The sequence below is a fragment of the Lactuca virosa genome, chromosome 1 (genome assembly GCF_052849685.1).
Source record: "Lactuca virosa cultivar CGN04683 chromosome 1, Lactuca_virosa_CGN04683_v6, whole genome shotgun sequence".
Lineage (NCBI taxonomy): Eukaryota > Viridiplantae > Streptophyta > Magnoliopsida > Asterales > Asteraceae > Lactuca > Lactuca virosa.
The window spans coordinates 273147045-273169110 of NC_136426.1; the positions used below are offsets into that span (position 1 = coordinate 273147045).

At 42.8% G+C, this 22066-nt stretch overlaps 1 protein-coding gene across 1 annotated transcript; it reads right to left on the reverse strand.

The window, feature by feature from the left end:
• Positions 1 to 880: 880 nt before the first annotated feature.
• On the reverse strand, positions 881 to 19674 carry LOC145129844 (uncharacterized). The gene is made up of 4 exons (XM_079064662.1): positions 19453 to 19674; positions 17973 to 18041; positions 1386 to 1699; positions 881 to 1304 (listed from the first exon to the last, which is right to left on the reverse strand). The coding sequence occupies exons 1-4, from the start codon at positions 19672 to 19674 to the stop codon at positions 881 to 883; spliced, it is 1029 nt and encodes a 342-aa protein (XP_078920788.1).
• Between the last annotated feature and the right edge of the window lie 2392 nt (positions 19675 to 22066).

A 22066-nucleotide genomic window follows, 5' to 3' on the forward strand; every position in this document is an offset into this window, starting at 1 on the left:
AAACCTAATAGGGAAGTTGAACGCTATAAAGCTAGGTTAGTTGCTAAAGGATTTACTCAAAGAGAAGGAATAGATTTTGAAGAAACTTTTTCTCCTGTAGAAAAGATTGTTACAGTTCGTATTGTCATCTTTTTATATGTTCATAATTCATGACCTTTGTATCAATTAGATATTAATAATGCTTTTCTATATTTAGATATGACTGAAGATGTTTATATGTCTCTTCCACCTGGTTATCATACTAAAGATGATATCAGAGTTTGTAAATTGGTTAAGTCATTATATGGTTTAAAAAAAGCACCTAGAATGTGGAATGAAAAGTTGTGTGCTATTTTGTTTAAATTTGGTTTCAAGGAGAGTGTTAATGATTATTCCTTGTTTACTAGAAGTACGGAAAATTCTATTGTCATTTTACTTGTGTATGTTGAGATATCATCTTAACTGGGGTCATGAAGTTAAGTTAATGCATGTTAAATATTTTTTGAAAACTCGGGTTTTGATTAAGGATCTTGGTATATTAGAGGGAAATACCTGAGTGTAAATAGTCAAGGTAATATAAACCATCGGACTCTCTACCATTCTCCACCATCTTTTTTAACAATGAATCATGTATTTTACAGTTGTGCTCAGAGAAGACAACTTCGCAATTACTATCTTTACAAAGCTTATGAACATATAGTAGATTGACATTAAAGTCAGGAACAACAAAGACATCAAATAAAGTAAGACTAGATGACAACTTAAGATTTCCAATTTTATTAATCTTAGCAGAAGACCTATTTGGATGTTTAACAAGAAGGTTGAGTTTAGATACATAAATAGTATCGCTAAGATGAGATCCGGAGGTAATCATATGTTGATTAGCTTCTGAATCAACAATCTATCTCTTAGAAATACTAGGACAAACAACAGAATTAGAACATTGAAACAAAGGAATACCTGCCATATTAGCAGTAACAACAGCATCATCAATAGTAGGGTTTGCACTAATAAGACGAAGCAACTTATTGTATTGTTCACTCGTAAAACAGTGAACATCACTTCCGGTAGCAGAGTCAGACGGATTAGAAGGACTGCTAGAAATTATAGAAGAAAGATTAACAGAATTAGATCTGTTTTGATTACTTTGACCATTACCACTATTTCTAGATTTGAAATCTTTAGGATAACCTATTAGCTTATAACATCTTTCAATTAAATGACCCTTAAGACCACAGTGTTTGCACTGTAAATCCTGATTTCTAGACCTAACTTTGACTTTGATTCCTTTTAAAATCACTTGCCCTGCTGTTAAAGGCGAAAACCTGAGTTTTTGAACTGTTACCAGATGATAAAGACCCGTTTTCTAAAGAGATTCATCTCTAGACAAAATAGAAAAGGCTGACTTGACACTAGGAAGAGGACTCATTAACAGAAAATGACTTTTGACTTGACTGTAAGTATCATCAAGGCCACTAAGAAACCACATTAACTTCATGAGTTCAGAATGATCACTCAGTTTAGTAGCAGCTTCACAGACACACTCAGTTAAACTAATTAACCCGTCAAATTCCTTCCAAAGAGACTCAAGTTTATTAAAATAATCAGATAGAGAAGAACCATTTTGTTTTAAAGAGTTAATCTGTTGATGAACATTGAAGATAACCGAATCATCAGACTTGTTATAAGTATCAAATAAGGCGGTCCAGATTTCTTCAGCCTGTAACGACCCAATTTTCAAGTCCAAAAATTTCTTTTTAATTAACTGACTCATAAAACATTCATAAGAAAATACTGTGAAAACACATCATCTCATAAAACAATGTATCATGTCTAAAAAACCCAAGTCATAAAATAATAACATATCAGAGTACAATCCCAGAAAACTCCGTGCGGAAATCATGTGTGTGTGTGATGCGATGCTACGCCGCCGGCTCCTTCCCCTTAGACGAAGAGGTACCTGAAACCAAAACCGAAACCGTAAGCACAAAGCTTAGTGAGTTCCCCCATCATACCACATACCATACAATATCCTCGGTATCTTTCAACCGGTAATCATCGTCGGTATCTTTCAACCGGTAATCATTACATACCATACAATATCCTCGGTATCTTTCAACCGGTAATCATCGTCGGTATCTTTCAACCGGTAATCATCATCGGTATCTTTCAACCGGTAACTGTCATCGGTATCTTTCAACCGGTAACTGGGGACTATTCCACCCCCTACGACTAGCATACAACAACATGATATAAACATACAGTCAGGCATATCCGGGTACTGACCTACCCTTCGGTCCTAAGGACCGCTATCAGGGAAACCAATCCCTATCATACACGTAACATATCATACAAATAAAACTCATGACCAAAGCATGTAACCAGACCAAGATAATTATCACAAAGACAATCATCTTCTAAATACTCCTCTTTGGTGGGCCGGCATTGTGGCCTTAGACCCGCCCCTACTGGAAGGTAACTCACCTCGTACGAGAAACTGCTGATAAGCTGTGCGGGAAACCTCCGTCCGCTGCTGTTCCGGAAATCCTCCGGCTACAATCCCCACAAAACACTCAGTTAGAAACTGATATCTACTCTTAGGGTAAAATGACCATTTTACCCCTAACCAAGTCCAAGACAAAGTCAACTTCCAGTTGACCCGACTCGCCGAGTTGGGCCGTCAACTCGTCGAGTCCCTTCCCTTTACTCGTCCTTATCCATGACTCGACTCATCGAGTTTGGCAACGACTCGACGAGTTCCCCTTCCTTACGAACATCAATGAACCTTCATCCGACACGCCGAGTCTTATGAACACTCGTCGAGTTCACCTTCAACTGATGAACAAGTCCTGACCTCGACTCGCCGAGTTGTATGAACAACTCGTCGAGTTCATCTTCAAACATAAGGAGATTGCCTTGGACTCGCCGAGTCTGTTCTAGCACTCGTCGAGTCCCATGAACTCCAAGTCTAAAATTAAGTCCAATGCGTTGGGTCACTCTTTCTGTCCTGCTACAACCCTTCTAACACCCAACTGAGTCCTTTTGACCCTCAACAGAGATGGGACTCAAAGCCTCGGACTCGTTGAGTCCCAAGAACGGACTCGCCGAGTCGACAACGTCCACTACCAAAATCCCCGATTTCTGATGTACAACACTTGACCAAAAGATAGATTTAAGCTCCTTCAATCGTTCTAGCACGTAAAGTTACAAACTTTACATACATGCATGGGACTTTGAGCTCAAAAGGACATAAAATAAGCTCTTATGATGCATGGGACCTTTCTTGGGTGCAAAAGCAACCTAAATCTGCCTTGTGACTCTTCCCAAGTGCTAGATCCGAAGCCTTGACCCCCAACCATGTTTGCAATCATGGTTGGTTACCAAATTGGCTTATAAAAGCCCTAAATCTCCCCAAAAAGGGATCTATCAAATGAAAGAGCAAGGTACAGACTTTATGTTGGGTTTTGAGCAAACTAACACTCCTAAGGTGTTCATGCAACCCTAGAAACCTTGGATCTATGTTTGTCTAAAATACATGCAAAATAATTTTCCAAGGTTCATAACCTATCTAGCATACATGGGGTACTTTTAAACATAAAAGATACTAGAAGAATTACATACCTTTGTTAGTGAGTTGATTCCTTGGGAGTTTGAGAGCCAAGCACCAATAATGTGAATGCCTCAAATGGAAATCACAAATCACCACAAACTTGGAAAACTTATGAGAGAGCACTCTAATACTCTAGAAATCGGCCACACCTTATGCACACACACATAGTGTCTTTTCAAGCACCATAAGCCTCTTTATATAGTGTAGATGATTAGGGTTATGAACCATGCAAACCCTAATAACCCATGTCTTTTCCTATTCCAAGGATCCATGGGTTAAAAGCTCCATGGATCATCCATGGACTCCCATTCAAGCTTAGCCCATTTCCTTATGAGTGTTAGCCCACACTATATAAGTACAATAGCCCATTATTTAATTAGTCACCTTATGATCACTAAATTAATTCATAATTAATTTAAGATCAATACTAATTAAATAATACAATTTCATATTAATATATTATAACTTATAATATATTAGTAGGCCGCAAATATACTCTTCTCATAATGTTATCCATATAAATAGTTCGGGTGAAGTGCAACCCAAATGGACCATGCCGGGTCGGGTCAAGTATATACCAAATAAGTTATGGACTTAGACACCTTATCCAATAGTCTCCCACTTGGATAAGTCTGATAACTGTATTTGCCTATATAGCTTCAGGAACCAACCGACAATCGTAGCTCTCGAAAACTCTGTTGAACTATGAAGCGCCATTTTAGATAAGTGATCACATAATCCTCTGCTCTCATGATATCAGCCGGACAAATACATGGAACAATGTCTTACTTATTGTCCATCAGTTTGTTTCCCGATTTCCGATTTGTTTGACAAAGAACTTAATCGAACACATCAATTTAGTTCTGACCGGGCCCGGTACATAGGTCAAAACAAAATCATCGAGGGGCCCAGATATCGCTTCTATTTCTAGAAGGAACAGATAAACTTCGACTCATATGCTTGTTCTACTACTTATTGAATTGCACATAAAGGCACGTTTTATAACATCAAGTTACTAATGCGTTTACGTGCAATCAATGCACAACCAACTCATAGGTAACAACTCATATCTCTAGGTTTGAAGACTTATATGATATTACCGTCTCACGATCACTCGAGATAAATTCCATGAAGTGATACAAGTGAGCGTGGGTTTATTCCAATACTCATAACTTATGAGTACTCATGAATGTTGTAGCAACCATTGCTATGGCTAAACACCTTTAGTCATCTACAATCCCAATTCATGACAGTCTTGATTCATACCTACTTCCGACATATGACTGACTGTGGAGAGTTTGAATAAACTTATTATTCTGGAAGTCAAAACATGCAAAGCTGAAACAATAGTAAATAATTGACAATGATAGCAACACCTTACTCATAAATAAATCACAACTTTTATTCATCATCAAACGTCGATTACATTTTACAAGTTTCAGTAATAACTATCTAATCTGTAAAACTAATATCGTCCCTCAGCCCGATGCGTCTCGCATGCTGCAAATGCTTCACCCTCGTCAGTCCCTTCGTAAGGGGATCCGCAGGGTTCTCATCTGACGATACCCTCTTTGCCACGAGGAGTCCCTCTTCTATCTTGTGTCTTATGAAGTGATATTTTCTGTCAATGTGTCGGGATCTGCCATGATCTCTTGGTTCCTTGGCTAAGGCAACCGCACTGTTGCTGTCACAGAAAATCTCCATAGGCTCCTTAATAGCTGGTACAACTCCAAGGTCTCCGATGAAGTTCCTCAGCCATATCGCCTCCTTTGCCACGTCACTCGCTGCTATGTACTCTGATTCACAAGTCGAATCAGCTACAGTCTCCTGTTTGGAACTCTTCCAAGTGATTGCCCCTCCATTTAAGGTAAAGACCCAGCCCGACTGAGAGCGGAAGTTATCCCTATCAGTCTAAAAGCTAGCATCACTATACCCTACTACTCTCAAGTCATCACTCCCACCAAGGGTAAGGATCCAATCCTTAGTCCTCCGCAGGTACTTGAGAATATTCTTTACCGCAGTCCAATGAGCCTTGCCAGGGTTCCCCAGATATCTGCTGACCATGCTCAAAGCGAAGGCCACATCAGGACGGGTACAAGTCATAGCATACATGATCGAGCCAACATCGGAAGCATAAGGTAATCGACTCATCTCAGCTATCTCATCTTCTGTACTCGGGCTCTGAGCCTTGCTCAGTTTGGCATTGCTTTGGATCGGTAATTCACCTTTCTTGGAATTATGCATGTTGAACCTTTTCAACACCTTATCCAAGTAGATACTCTGACTAAGTCCAATTAGTCTTTTACTCCTTTCTCTTAATATCATTATCCCTAGGATATAGGCAGCTTCTCCAAGGTCCTTCATAGTAAAGCACTTCCCAAGCCAGGACTTAACCTCCTGCAATGTTGGGATGTCATTTCCTATTAGTAGTATGTCATCCACATACAGTACCAAAAAGCTAACTATACTCCCACTAGCTCTGACATACACGCATGACTCATCTTCACTTCTTGAGAAACCAAACTCTTTGACCTTCTCATCGAAACAAAGATTCCAACTTCGAGATGCTTGTTTCAATCCATAAATGGATTTCTCAAGCTTGTACACTCTATTGGGGTACTCTGCACTGACAAAACCCTCTGGCTGATTCATGTAAACATCCTCAGCTAACTTTCAGTTAAGGAAAGCGGTTTTGACATCCATTTTCCATATTTCATAATCATGAAATGCAGCAATGGCTAGCATAACCCTAATAGACTTAATATTTGCTACTGGTGAAAAGCTTTCATCATAATCAATACCCTGAGTCTGAGTAAAACCCTTCGCGACCAGTCAAGCTTTATAAGTGTGCACCTTCCCATCCATGCCGGTCTTCTTCTTGAAGATCTATTTGCACCCGACTGTCTTACGGCCTGGTACATTGTCAACCAAGTTCCAAACTTGATTGTCATACATGGACTGTATCTCGCTGTCCATAGCCTCCTTCCATTTAGCAGACTCTGGGCCTGCCATGGTTTCCTTAACACTGTTAGGTTCATCCAGATTTACCAGTGTACTGTCACTGATAAATGTATCACCTTCCGTAGTAATATGAAATCCATAATAAAACTCAGGTGTGTTCCTAACCCTTGTGGAACGCCTCGGAAGTATAGACTCGTCAGCTGGATCAACAGGAATTTCCTCCTCAAGTTGATTGCTAGTGTCTGAGGTTCCTTCACCAATTGAGTCTCGAATTTCTTCAAGGTCAATTTGCCTCCCACTGTCTCCTTGGTTTATAAATTCTCTCTCTCGAAAGACCCCTCTCCTTGCCACAAAGACCACATTCTCACTGGGTCTGTAGAAGAGGTAACCAAAGGATTTTTGTGGGTAGCCGATGAAAATACACCTTTCACTTCGAGGTTCGAGCTTGTCATGAGTCTCGCGCCTCACGAAAGCCTCGCAACCCCAAATCTTGATATGGTCCAAATTGGGAACTTTCCCAGTCCACATTTCATGAGGTGTTTTGGCAACCTTCTTTGTAGGGACTAGATTAAGGATGTGGGCGGCAGTCTCTAAGGCATACCCCCAAAAAGAGATTGGTAGCGAAGCTCGACTCATCATAGAGCGAACCATGTCCAACAAAGTTCGATTACGCCTCTCAGCTACACCATTCAGCTGTGGTGTCCTGGGAGGTGTCAATTGTGAGACAATCCCACACTCCTTAAGATAGTCGAGGAACTCAGTACTAAGATACTCACCACCTCGATCGGATCGAAGCATCTTAATGTTCCTGCCCAATTGATTTTCTACTTCCTGTTTAAACTCTTTAAACCTTTCAAAAGTTTCTGACTTATGTTTGATTAAGTAGACATAACCATATCTACTAAAATCATCAATAAAAGTCACATAATAGCGATTAGCATCCCTTGTGGCGGTTTTGAATGGTCCACATACATCAGTATGTATAAGGTCCAACAAACCCTCACCCCTTGCACAAGTACCAGTGAAGGGTGATTTTGTCATTTTTCCAAGTAGACAAGACTCACAACTATCATCCGACTTGAGGTCGAACGACTCCAAGACTCCATCCTTTTGGAGCTGGCCTATGCGTTTCTTGCTTACATGTCCAAGACGACAATGCCACAAAGATGCTTTATCCAAGCTAGTAGAAGAATCAATACATAATACATTATTTCCTAAATTATCTACAACTGATACAGCTTCATACACACCATCACAAGGTAATGCTTTAAAATAAAGAACATTATTAAAGAAAGCATTAATACTACCAACTTCATTATCAAAAGAAAAGGTAAAACCTTGTTTGTACAAAGCATGAAAGGAAATAATATTCCTCGCCATTTCAGACGAGTACACAGATTTATTCAAATCTAACTTTAACCCACTATCTAGCAACAAAGTATAAACTCCAATCTTGGCAACGGGTGCAACCTTCTTGTTCCCCATGATTAAGTTTATCTTTCCGTGCTCTACATCCTCACTTCTTCTTAGGACCTGCAAGTCACAACAGATGTGAATACCACAACCTGTATCAAGAACCCAAGAATTAGAATATGGTGAGTTATTAGACAATATAGTGTAAATACCTGCATGGGATGGTTTCACTTTCCCATTCTTAACATCCTGCAAGTACTTTGGGCAGTTTCACTTCCAGTGCCCCTTATTTTGACAGTAGAAGCATTCAGCATCCTTAGGGATGGCAGAAGGAGTGATAGAACCACCTTTGGTTCCAGATGAGGAGCCTTCAAGGGACTTTCCCTTGGTACCCTTCGAAGGGTGCTTCCTCTTCTTCCCTTTGCCTTGCCCGATAGCCAAAACAGGGGTAGTAGTAGGAGTAGGAGTAGTAACCGACTTACTCTTAAGACCACTTTCGGCAGTCTTCAGAAGTCCTTGAAGCTTACTGAGTGTGACTTCCTCCTTGTTCATGTGGTATGTCATACGAAATTGATCATAACACGAGGGCAAGGAATGCAAAATGATATCAATTGCCAACTCCTCAGGGAAGTTCACATTCAGTTTCATTAGACGGTCCACATACCTTTGCATTTTCTGCATGTGGCTCATGATTGGTTCGCTATCCTTCATACGGGTAGTGATCATGGAGGAGATTATTTCATACCGCTCTTGACGAGCACTCTGATGGTACCTTTCCATCAGATCCTGATGCATCTCAAAAGGGTAATAGTCCTCATAGGACTTTTGGAGTTCAGCTGTCATGGTGGCCATCATGATACATGCCACCTTGGTGGCATCTCTTTCATGTGCCTGATACTCAGCGACCTCCTCAGGAGTAGCTGTGGACTCATCAAGCTCCTTTAGCTCCTTATCGAGGACATATTCCTTGTCCTCGTAACGAGTGACCATCCTGATGTTCCGGATCCAATCCATGAAGTTGGAACCATCAAAGATGATCCTCCCACAAAGGTTCATGAGGGAATAGGAGCCAGTAGGGTTAGAGCCCGAAGCATTGTTGTTGGAAGACATCTGAAAAGAAGAAAACAAGTTTAGATTAGATATATCGAATCCTTAATAATACACCCAAATGTAATATTAAGGCTAGGATCCAACACAATATATTATAACTTAGAAGAGGGATGCCGTAATCTAAGCTATAACATATTTGAAGGTAGGTGAATGACGATTCACCAATTTCCACCATGAAAACGAAATGAATTATTAGGTTTAATTGGTTTTGAAATTCCTAGATTCTTTTGAGATTCATTGAACTTTTCAATGGCATGTTTCAATCTCAATTGTGCCCTGCAAGTTTTGTGACTGGGATGCCGAGGATCACAAAACAAGGTGTGAATAACCATGCAAATTCACTTGGTACCCTTAATATTGTCACCTAATCAATGTGCCGGTTAACCACACACGCTCCACCGATCTATGATAAACATTAAGTCACCCTTTGTGATCCTTACTAGTCCAAGTTAGTGTGCCGGTTAACCACACACGCTCCGCCAACGACTTGGTAAGGTACAAAGTGTGAATTTCATGGGTTAGCACCATATTCACATTTTCCTAAAGTAACTAAGATTGGGAATTTATTAAAGGTTTAGTTACTTTATAATATTCATTATACTTTTAATGAGAATTTAAAGTCATTGTCCTACCCGTTCGGCTAACGACCCTCCACCGATCAAGGAAGCGGTGGGTGAGAATGGACACCCATTAAGTTGCCATTTTATAGGCAACAACCTTATACCCCCCTTATAGACCGACTTCGTGAATGAGGCCTACTAACGGTAAAACGACTTAATCTTATACATATATATAATAATTAACCATTAATGTTATAAATAGTATAAGGGTTGAATTTTAACTTTTAAAACTCTAAGGGTTTGGAATTAAAGTATATTAAAGTGTGTGTAACTTTACAAATTCCAAAACTTGAGGACAAGTTTTGAAACTATTCAAAACTTTTCATTTCATAACTTATGAATTAAAGGTTCATAAAATGAAGACTCTTCATTTTCATGTAACTTATGTGTTTTAAGTGTGCATAAATGAAAGTGACCTTTGGAAATCCATAACTTGAGGACAAATTATTGACTCTATTAAAACACATAAATGATCAAGAATTATCAATAAACAATTTAGCAAATAATTCCTATGATCTAACAATAATTCATAAGAACATGAACATCATATCAAAAATTCCAAGAACATATGAACACATATTATCATGCAATTTTGATATAAGACATTGTAAATGGATTAGCATAAACATTACACCATCTAAAACAGGTTTTATAACACCAAAACAGTTTAGGGTAATGTTTCTAGTCCATTTCCAGCAGCAAAACTCGAAAATATGCATTTTGAGGCTTCTACTCGTCGAGTGCACGAACCTACTCGACGAGTAGGATGAATTTACTCATGGACTCGGTGAGTCCCCCCATGGACTCGGCGAGTTCATGCAGCAGAATGCAGAAAACTTGAGTTTTTCAACAAGTTTGCAACAAGTATCAAACAAACAAGCCTAGGCTCTGATACCACTGTTGGGTTTTGAGCAAACTAACACTCCTAAGGTGTTCATGCAACCCTAGAAACCTTGGATCTATATTTGTCTAAAATACATGCAAAATAATTTTCCAAGGTTCATAACCTATCTAGCATACATGGGGTACTTTTAAACATAAAAGATACTAGAAGAATTACATACCTTTGTTAGTGAGTTGATTCCTTGGGAGTTTGAGAGCCAAGCACCAATAATGTGAATGCCTCAAATGGAAATCACAAATCACCACAAACTTGGAAAACTTATGAGAGAGCACTCTAATACTCTAGAAATCGGCCACACCTTATGCACACACACATAGTGTCTTTTCAAGCACCATAAGCCTCTTTATATAGTGTAGATGATTAGGGTTATGAACCATGCAAACCCTAATAACCCATGTCTTTTCCTATTCCAAGGATCCATGGGTTAAAAGCTCCATGGATCATCCATGGACTCCCATTCAAGCTTAGCCCATTTCCTTATGAGTGTTAGCCCACACTATATAAGTACAATAGCCCATTATTTAATTAGTCACCTTATGATCACTAAATTAATTCATAATTAATTTAAGATCAATACTAATTAAATAATACAATTTCATATTAATATATTATAACTTATAATATATTAGTAGGCCGCAAATATACTCTTCTCATAATGTTATCCATATAAATAGTTCGGGTGAAGTGCAACCCAAATGGACCATGCCGGGTCGGGTCAAGTATATACCAAATAAGTTATGGACTTAGACATCTTATCCAACACTTTATACCTTTCAAAGACTGCAAATGATGAACCAAACTCTAATCCTTCAGTCCCCTCTTGATCCTTCTATGCTCTTCCTTCTTCCTTGAGGTCAAAACCCACAAGAATCACTCAAAAGCCTTAGATCTTGCACCTAAACACTTAGGGTTTGCTATGGAGGGTTTCTGGGAGCATAAAGGGGCGATGGAGGCTGCATAAGGTTGTTTAAATAGGGTGCAAACCCTCAAATTAGGGTTTTGTCCAGTCAGAGTCTACTCGTCGAGTCCGGGACCCGACTCGACGAGTCCATCACTTAAATCCCGCGTCTCATCCCGCTTCTACTCGGCGAGTTGGTCCTTCAACTCGCCGAGTCCAAGGTCAAAAATGCAAAATACTTAAATAAAATACATACCAAGAACCAGGTGCTACAAATCTCTCCCACTTATTTTAGACTTCGTCCTCGAAGTCTGCTGCTCGATCCTGGAACAGCTCTGGGTAATGCTCCATCATCTCATCCACCGGCTCCTAGGTCCATTCCGAGCCCTTCCGGTGCTGCCAGTGCACCTTCACAAGCTCTACCTTCTTGTTCCTCAGATCCTTCGACTTCCGGTCGAGAATCGCTACAGGCCGCTCGATGTAATTCAGGCTGTCATCGACCTGAATATCCTCTAATGGTACCACTGCTGAGTCGTCGACCAAACATTTCCGTAGCTGGGAGACGTGAAAAGTGCTATGAATCTGACTGAGTTCGGCTGGCAGATCCAACCTATATGCCACCTTACCCACCCGGGCTATAACCCTGAAGGGTCCAATATACCTGGGGCCCAACTTGCCCCGCTTCCTGAATCGGATGACGCCCTTCCATGGCGACACCTTCAGGAGAACCATATCCCCGACCTGAAACTCCAGGTCCGATCGGCGCTTGTCGGCATAACTTTTCTGCCGACTTTGAGCGGTATGAAGCCTGCTCCGAACTTGCTGAATCCTCTCTGTCGTCTTGAACACCACTTCGGTGCTCCCCATGACCCTCTGGCCAACCTCTCCCCAACATATCAGGGTTCTGCACTATCTCCCGTATAACATCTCGAAGGGAGGACGGTCAATACTCGTATGATAGCTATTATTATACGAGAACTCCGCCAACGGAAGGTAGGTATCCCAGCTACCTTTGAAGTCTAAAACACATGCCCGCAGCATATTCTCTAATGTCTGGATGGTCCGCTCGCTCTGACCATCCGTCTGCGGGTGAAAGGCGGTGCTAAAATGCAGACGAGTACCCAGCTCGTCATGAAACTTCTTCCAAAACCTGGAAGTGAACCGCACATCCCTGTCGGAAATCACTGAAACTGGCACCCCGTGCCGCGCCATCACCTCTATGATATAGATATCGGCCAGCTTCTCGGCCGAGATGCTCTCCTGAATCGGAATAAAATGAGCGCTCTTGGTCAATCGATCAACGATGACCCAAATCGAATCCACTCCCCGCGCGGTCCTGGGAAGCTTTGTGATAAAATCCATCGTAATGTCTTCCCATTTCCACAGCGGGATATCCAACGGCTGCATCTTGCCGTGTGGCCTCTGGTGCTCGGCCTTGACCTTCCTACAGGTCAAGCACCGCTCCACATACCATGCTACGTCCCACTTCATGCAGGGCCACCAATAATCAGGACGAAGATCTCTGTACATCTTCGTCGCTCCGGGATGGATAGAAAATCTGGATTTTTGTGCCTCCTCCATCAGGATCTGGTGCACGCCTCCATGATAAGGGACCCACACTCTACGGTGAAGAGTCAGTAACCCTCGGTTATCATAGTCGAAGGAGGAAACCTGCCCCACAATCCGCTCGCTCTTCCGATGTTCCTCCTTCATGGCCTCCTGCTGGGCCTCCCGAATCTGATTCAACAGCGGAGTCACCACTGTCATCCTCAGACAGATATCCCTGATCGGCGCTGCCTTGCGGCTAAGCGCGTCGGCCACCACATTGGCCTTCCCCGGGTGGTAAAGGATCTCGCAATCGTAATCCTTCACCACGTCCAACCACCGACACTGCCTCATGTTCAGATTTGGATGGTCCATGAGATACCTCAGGCTCTTATGGTCCGTGTAGATAGTACAACGAACACCATAGAGGTAATGACGCCAAATCTTGAGCGCGAACACCACATCCCCCAGCTCCAAATCATGCGTCGGATAGTTCGCCTCGTGAGCCTTCAGCTGCCTCGAAGCGTAAGCAATGACATGCCCTCTCTGCATCAATACTGCGCCCAAACCTGAGATGGACGCATCGCAGTACACGACGAAATCCTCCATGCCCTCTGGCAGGGCTAAGATTGGCGCCTCGCACAATCTCTGCCTCAATGTCTCGAATGCAGCCTGCTGCTCAGGCCCCCAACGAAAGACCACGACCTTCCTCGTTAGCCTGGTCAGGGGTACGGCTATCTTGGAGAAATCCCGGATGAATCTCCGATAGTAGCCGGCTAATCCTAGGAAACTCCGAATCTCAGATGGAGACCTCGGAACCTCCCATCTCATCACGGCCTCCACTTTGGCTGGATCTACCGAAATCCCGTTCTGGTTGACAAGGTGCCCAAGAAACTGCACCTCGCGCAACCAGAACTCACACTTGGAGAACTTAGCATACAAGTTCTCCCTTCTCAAAGTCTCCAGAACCTCTCGCAGATGCTCCTCATGCTGCTCCTGCGTCTTGGAGTAAACCAAGATGTCATCAATAAACACTATCAGAGACCGGTCTAACATCGGTCTACACACGCGGTTCATGAGGTCCATGAACGCGGCAGGAGCATTGGTGAGCCCGAAAGGCATCACCACAAACTCATAATAGCCATAGCGCGTCCGGAACGCAGTCTTCTGTACATCCTCCTCTCTGACCCTCATGTGATGATACCCTGATCACAAATCAATCTTGGAGAACCAAGATGCTCCCTGTAGCTGGTCAAAAAGGTCATTAATCCTCGGGAGTGGGTAACGGTTCTTCGTCGTTACCTTATTCAGCTCCCTATAATCTATACACATCCGATGCGACCCGTCCTTCTTCTTCACAAACAGAATCGGGGCTCCCCAGGGAGAACTACTCGGTTTAATGAATCCCTTGTCTAACAGCTCCTGTAGCTGTGTAGACAACTCCTGCATCTCAGGGGGAGCCAACCGATACGGTGCCTTGGCTATCGGAGCCGCACCGGGACTAGGTCGATCCTGAACTCCACCTGTCGCTCCGGAGGTATCCGAGGCAACTCCTCGGGGAATACGTCCGCAAACTCTCGTACCACGGGCACATCGCCCACCGTCGCCCTACCCGCCTCCCGGGTATCCATAACATAGGCGACATAACCTGCGCAACCCTGCTGGAGGTAGCGCCTAGCCCTCGCTGCCGAACATAAAGCTGGTCCTCGCTGTAGCCTTTCGCCCTGAACCACCAGCTCTCCTCCACTAGGGGTCCTAATCCGTACTGACTGTTGCGCGCAGTCAATCACTGCCCCATTGGGGCTCAGCCAATCCATACCAATAATAACCTTGTTCCCCCGTAAAGGTATGGGAACCAAGTCCACCAGGTAACGTTCCTCGAACAGCCTCAAAACACAATCCTGGTAGACCTCTGACGCTCGTACCGACCGATCGTCCGCAATCTCGACCTCTAGAGGGCAATCCAACATGCCCGAAGACTCAGGAAACTTCTTGCTAAGCGCAAGAGAGACAAATGATCGGGTAGCACCCGAATCAAACAATACCTGAACTGGGATACCGTTCACATGGAACGATCCTAAGCAAGGCACATAATGTATCAAAATCACAGCGACATGACATAAAAGCATAACAATAAGAAATCATACCCGTCACCACATCGGGTGTAGCGCATGCCTCCTCAGCTGTCAGCTGAAATGCTCGGCTCCGAACCACTGGAGCCTCCATCTTGGCCTTCCGGCCATCCATAACCCGTGCTGTCGCTAGAGTCGGCACCACTGCCGGCGCCGCTGCTGCTGTCAATCTGGGGAAACTGGCCTTTTTATGGCCCTTGTGATTGCAATGAAAGCAAATCAAGTCTGATATCTGAATCGCAGGAGCAGGGGCAGTGCAATTTCTGCCAAAATGCCCAACCTTGCCACACTTATAGCAGCCTGAACCCGGCCCAGTGCGACAAGCTCCCTCGTTTGACCGACCGCATTTCCCACAACGGTCCCGCCCTGACTGGCCTTTCGGCCTACCATCGGATCCCTTGGGCTTCTTCCCCGAAACCCCCGTCGTCAGCCCCTCCGCTGCCTTCCTCTTCCGGATGTGCTCCAGATCAATCTCCCTCTCCCTAGCCCTAGCAATCATGGAATCCAGGGTAGGGCAAGCTGAGAAACTGACATGCTCCCGGATGTCAGCTCGTAACATATCATGGTAGCGGGTCCTCCTCATGTCCTCATCACCCGCATACTGGGGCACCAGCAATGCCCTCTCCCGGAACTTGGCGGTGATCTCCGCCACAATCTCCGTAGTCTGTCTCATGTCCAAGAACTCCCTGGCCAGCTGCTGAAGCTCCACAGCTGGCGCAAACTCCGCCCTGAATCTGGTCACAAAGTCTGACCAGGTCATAGCCTCAACAGCCGAGGCTCCCAATGAGTCACCAACAGACTCCCACCAATCTCTAGCTCTGTCTCTCAAGCATCCTGCTGCATACCTCACCTTCGACCCCTCAGGGCAGAAGCTAGTCAATTGTGCAGACTCGATGTCTGCAATCCATCGTCTGGCAGCAATGGGGTCCTTCGCCGCATGGAAATCCGGCGCACCGCTCCCTCGGAAGTCCTTGAAGGACAGTGTGCGTGATCGTGACTGGCTGGCCGCTATGTCACTCCTGAACGCCCTGTGACGATCCTCCATCAACTCAATGATCCCTTCCTTGATCGACCCGAAGATAACCGGCGTCGCATCAAGGATACCCCTCGAGATCTCGGACGCGATGAACTCACGTAACCCATCATCCACATGCTCGGATCCTGCGCCCGAGCCCGATCCTGACCCAGATCCTGAACCTCCTGCTCCATTCCGTGTGACCACCATTCTGAAAATAACATACGAATGTCAGGGTCACATATACTTTCGGAGGTCTCGCACACTTTCCAAGTTTCCAGGTTCCATCTAGGCCCTCCTTGCTTCGAGTACGGGTCCTCTACTTTCAGTAGTACGGGCCCATACTACCTTCCACATCTACCCGTACTTTCATCAAGGATTACTTCGACTTCACCAAGTCCCTTTTACTGATACCCTTTCCACTGAGCTCATCCTAGGCTTTCCTAGGGCACTCTCCGTCCTACCCTCCGCCATCAGCTGCACTAGGAGTCCCCATCACTTCCCCCTAATTAACTTGCGGATACTGTTACATATCCGTTCCTTAGCTAGTTGAAGGTGGCCAGAACCCCCATAGCACAAAGCAAGCAGCCTTCGTGCATTGGGTAACCAAATCAGGCATAACCTACACAGGCCATCCTACTGCTGACTAAACAGTCCTAGCATACAGCTCATATAGCAGGCATATAAGGTATCCTCCTAGATCCTTAGCCCTAACTAACATTCAATTCTCAGAATCATATATCAGGCACACAAGGCATCCTCCTAGATCCTTAGTCCTATTCTAGCATACAGTTTTCTGAATCAAAACAATATAGCATAACATATCAAGTATGGGTATCTTGGGGAAAACTTACTTGAGCCCGACCGGTCGCATGCATCACACACTTCGTCTTTCTTAAAATCCTTCCATTTAGATTTTAGAAAACCATTTTTCCTTGTAAAAACCTTTAGCCCCTCAGTTTGAGTCCAGACACCCCCGAGGGTGTGTCCGAATCCCTCAAACCAGGGCTCTGATACCAACTTGTAACGATCCAATTTTCAAGTCCAAAAATTTCTTTTTAATTAACTGACTCATAAAACATTCATAAGAAAATACTGTGAAAACACATCATCTCATAAAACAATATATCATGTCTAAAAAACCCAAGTGATAAAATAATAACATATCAGAGTACAATCCCAGAAAACTCCGTGCGGAAATCATGTGTGTGTGTGATGCGATGCTACGCCGCCGGCTCCTTCCCCTTAGACGAAGAGGTACCTGAAACCAAAACCGAAACCGTAAGCACAAAGCTTAGTGAGTTCCCCCATCATACCACATACCATACAATATCCTCGGTATCTTTCAACCGGTAATCATCGTCGGTATCTTTCAACCGGTAATCAACACATACCATACAATATCCTCGGTATCTTTCAACCGGTAATCATCGTCGGTATCTTTCAACCGGTAATCATCATCGGTATCTTTCAACCGGTAACTGTCATCGGTATCTTTCAACCGGTAACTGGGGACTATTCCACCCCCTACCACTAGCATACAACAACATGATATAAACATACAGTCAAGCATATCCGGGTACTGACCTACCCTTCGGTCCTAAGGACCGCTATCAGGGAAACCAATCCCTATCATACACGTAACATATCATACAAATAAAACTCATGACCAAAGCATGTAACCAGACCAAGATAATTATCACAAAGACAACCATCTTCTAAATACTCCTCTTTGGTGGGCCGGCATTGTGGCCTTAGACCCACCCCTACTGGAAGGTAACTCACCTCGTACGAGAAACTGCTGATAAGCTGTGCGGGAAACCTCCGTCCACTGCTGTTCCGGAAATCCTCCGGCTACAATCCCCACAAAACACTCAGTTAGAAACTGATATCTACTCTTAGGGTAAAATGACCATTTTACCCCTAACCAAGTCCAAGACAAAGTCAACTTCCAGTTGACCCGACTCGCTGAGTCGGGCCGTCAACTCGTCGAGTCCCTTCCCTTTACTCGTCCTTATCCATGACTCGAATCGTCGAGTTTGGCAACGACTCGACGAGTTCCCCTTCCTTACGAACATCAATGAACCTTCATCCGACACGCCGAGTCGTATGAACACTCGTCGAGTTCACCTTCAAATGATGAACAAGTCCTGACCTCGACTCGCCGAGTTGTATGAACAACTCGTGGAGTTCATCTTCAAACATAAGGAGATTGCCTTGGACTCGCCGAGTCTGTTCTAGCACTCGTCGAGTCCCATGAACTCCAGGTCTAAAATTAAGTCAAATGGGTCACTCTTTCTGTCCTGCTACAACCCTTCTAACACCCAACTGAGTCCTTTTGACCCTCAACAGAGATGGGACTCAAAGCCTCGGACTCGTCGAGTCCCAAGAACGGACTCGCTGAGTCGATAACGTCCACTACCAAAATCCCCGATTTCTGATGTACAACACTTGACAAAAAGATAGATCTAAGCTCCTTCAATCTTTCTAGCATGTAAAGTTACAAACTTTATGTGCATGCATGGGACTTTGAGCTCAAAAGGACATAAAATAAGCTCTTATGATGCATGGGACCTTTATTGGGTGCAAAAGCAACCCAAATCTGCCTTGTGACTCTTCCCAAGTGCTAGATCCGAAGCCTTGACCCCCAACCATGTTTGCAATCATGGTTGGTTACCAAAATGGCTTATAAAATCCCTAAATCTCCCCAAAAAGGGATCTATCAAATGAAAGATCAAGGTACAGACTTTATACCTTTCAAAGACTGCAAATGATGAACCTAACTCGAATCCTTCAGTCCCCTCTTGATCCTTCTATGCTCTTCCTTCTTCCTTGAGGTCAAAACCCACAAGAATCACTCAAAAGCCTTAGATCTTGCACCAAAAAACTTAGGGTTTGCTATGGAGGGTTTCTGGGAGCATAAAGGAGCGATGGAGGCTGCATAAGGTTGTTTAAATAGGGTGCAAACCCTCAGATTAGGGTTTTGTCCAGTCAGAGCCTACTCGTCGAGTTCGGGACCCGACTCGACGAGTCCATAACTTAAATCCTGCGTCTCATACTGCTTCTACTCGGCGAGTTGGTCCTTCAACTCGCCGAGTCCAAGGTCAAAAATGCAAAATACTTAAATAAAATACATACCAAGAACCAGGTGCTACACAACCATTTCAGAATAGGCATGACTAGCGTAAATAGACTCAGATATAGACCCAAGAATCTAAGAACATACAACTGTGTTTTCCTATTCCCATTTAGAAGCTTTGGATGCCTCAACTTTATCAAGTTTAAAAGTACCATCAGCAAACCCTAACTTATTACGAGCCCTAAGACCTCTCATCATAGCACTACGCCATAACCTATAGTTTTCATTTCCAGTTAACTTTATAGTTATAATAGAAGTAACAACATTATCAGAAGGATGTACAAACAAAGGATCATCAAAGTCAACATGAAGATCTTTACCACTACCACTAGGAATTTCCCAAGTCATAATGCACAATCAAACAAGAGAAACAAGCAAACACAGACAATCGTGTTAACTTAAAGACCAGATGGTAACCTGTGACATCCCCATCTTCACGGCCAGAAAAGACCGGTTTTGTTTATGCTTTATAAAAATCAGAGTACCCTTTTTAACAAAAACGTTGCGGAATTTGTTCCCAGAAAAACATGATAAATACGTTATCAAAGCATTTCCGAAGAAATGTATTTTATTCATTTTAAAACATTGGGTGTCATCGTCAATACATAAACATAAGCATAAACAGAACTTACATTCATTATCACTAGTGATCTACACCTCTTTAATCTCTCAGTGTAATGTAACTTCGTATCCGCACCTGTGATTCAAATAAGCTTGAGTGGGTCAGGTTGGGAAACCTGGTGAGTACATATGGTTTTCAACCCACAATAATATAATTATTATGTTTAAACATTAAACAATCAACCCAATTACCCATCCTCATTATCTTCTTTACTCTTAAGGATCTACCCTAAGAATTAGCTATTCCTCGTTCATTCATTCCTAAGGATCATCCTAAGGAGTCGGCACGAAATCCATCGTTGCCAGGGTTTACTCATCAGGCACTAGGTCGCATAGTCGTCAAGGTTTAGGCACTAAGTCTGCATAGTCGCCAGGGTTTACACAACAGGCACTAAGTCGCATAGTCGCCAGGGTTTAGGCACTAAGTCTGCATAGTCGCCAGGGTTTACACAACAGGCACTAAGTCGCATAGTCGCCAGGGTTTAGGCACCAAGTCTGCATGATCGCCAAGATTCGGGCACTAAGTCTGCATAGTCGCCCGGGTTTAGAGTACACCGGGTGAACACATCGTTCACAACACCTACAGGTTGCGAGCCTGCTAGTGTTCCACTGGACTGTCTAGAATAGTCTGTGGTTGCCATCCATACTCTGCTAGATGACGGGGCCACGCTTGGGTAAAAGGATTCTATCATTGTTCACCTCTCACCCTTATCTCATTGATGTGCACAAAAGTACCGACTAATTTTATAATTTATAACCTAACTAACTTAACTAACTAAAATGCACCTAGGCAGTGTACCTAGTCGAATTATAGAATAATTAGGTAAGTCGGGTATCGATCACAGGGAACGGTGTTAACTAATTAATCTACTTACTACTAAATTAATCTAATTATTAACAACTTAAAAGGGTTTTATCTGATTTTACAAGATCAGACGAACTTTACTCAAATTTAATCAATTACTAAAAACACTTCTGTTAGTTCGAATCCAATTTCCCTCAATGGTTTATAATTTAGCTATGATAATTACTTTTGGTACCAATTAAGATGGTATTAGCAATTTAGTTCTAAATCTACTAACTTTAATTGATTCATGTAAGTCTATGTATGGTCACACAATAGTTAACACAGAATCAATTATTGAATAAGATTGGAGCCATGTAAGATTGATTAATCAAAACACAATTACAGTCATATGAGTTCTCTAGCACACAGCTTAATTCAATGATTCAATTACTTATCTAAGATTGGTTTGATCTTAGCTCTAATAAACTAGTGTTCACTGAATTATTAGGTATTCAAATTCATGCAGATTTGTATTCACTAACTACACAGAACAAGGATGTAAAGCAATCAAATATTAAATTAAACATGCTAGGTAAAATCAATCAACACAAGCATATTACCAACAAGTAAAGTCAAATCTAATGCATCAAAACCATGAGTTCCAGCTTCATCTAGCTAACAGAAGCAGTTAGATTTAGTTGGACATACTAGCAAATAAACAAGCATAAATCAAAGTATAAGACATGTTCAAGTATCAACAATTAAACTAATTATGAACCTCTACTCTTTTGGTGTTGAAAACCTTCTTCCAAGACTTTTCTTCTGCTGAAATTCGTCTTCTGAAACCCTTTTCTCTAGACAAAAACTCCTCAAGTCGTAATGAGCAAGAGAATTTATAGTATCTGATTTTACCGAGTTCACGTCGTGAACCATAAGGATTCACGTCGTGAATGCGAGTTTTCCGTATTCGACAAGGACTCTTTCACCCAGATGTATATCTTCTGGAATACTCTGCTCACGTCGTGAACATCTAATTACTCACGTCGTGAGTACGTTTTTTTGCTGAGTTTTTCATCCTTCTTCCCTTCAAGCCTCCAAAGTTCCAAGTATTGTCAGTTCTAGTCCCTCTCTTCGAGAATGCTTTACTTTGGCTGCAAATAACAATTTATCCTTATAAGTACCATTATTCTATGCAAATAACCAAAATATTAATAAAAATGTAAATAAATATTGCCTAAAAATATGTATAAATATGGCAATATCAAAATACCCCACACTTGTGCTTTGCTTGCCCTCAAGCAAATCTATTTATTAATTCAAAGCTTGATCACC

Coding starts and splice junctions, on each gene's coding strand:
- LOC145129844 (XM_079064662.1), bottom strand. CDS start 19,674: ATGACTTGGGAAATTCCTAGTGGTAGTGGTAAAGATCTTCATGTTGAC. Junction 1,700..17,972: donor TCAGCAGTTTCTCGTACGAG/GTGAGTTACCTT, acceptor GGGTCGTTACAG/GCTGAAGAAATCTGGACCGC. Junction 1,305..1,385: donor AGTCCTCTTCCTAGTGTCAA/GTCAGCCTTTTC, acceptor TCAAAAACTCAG/GTTTTCGCCTTTAACAGCAG.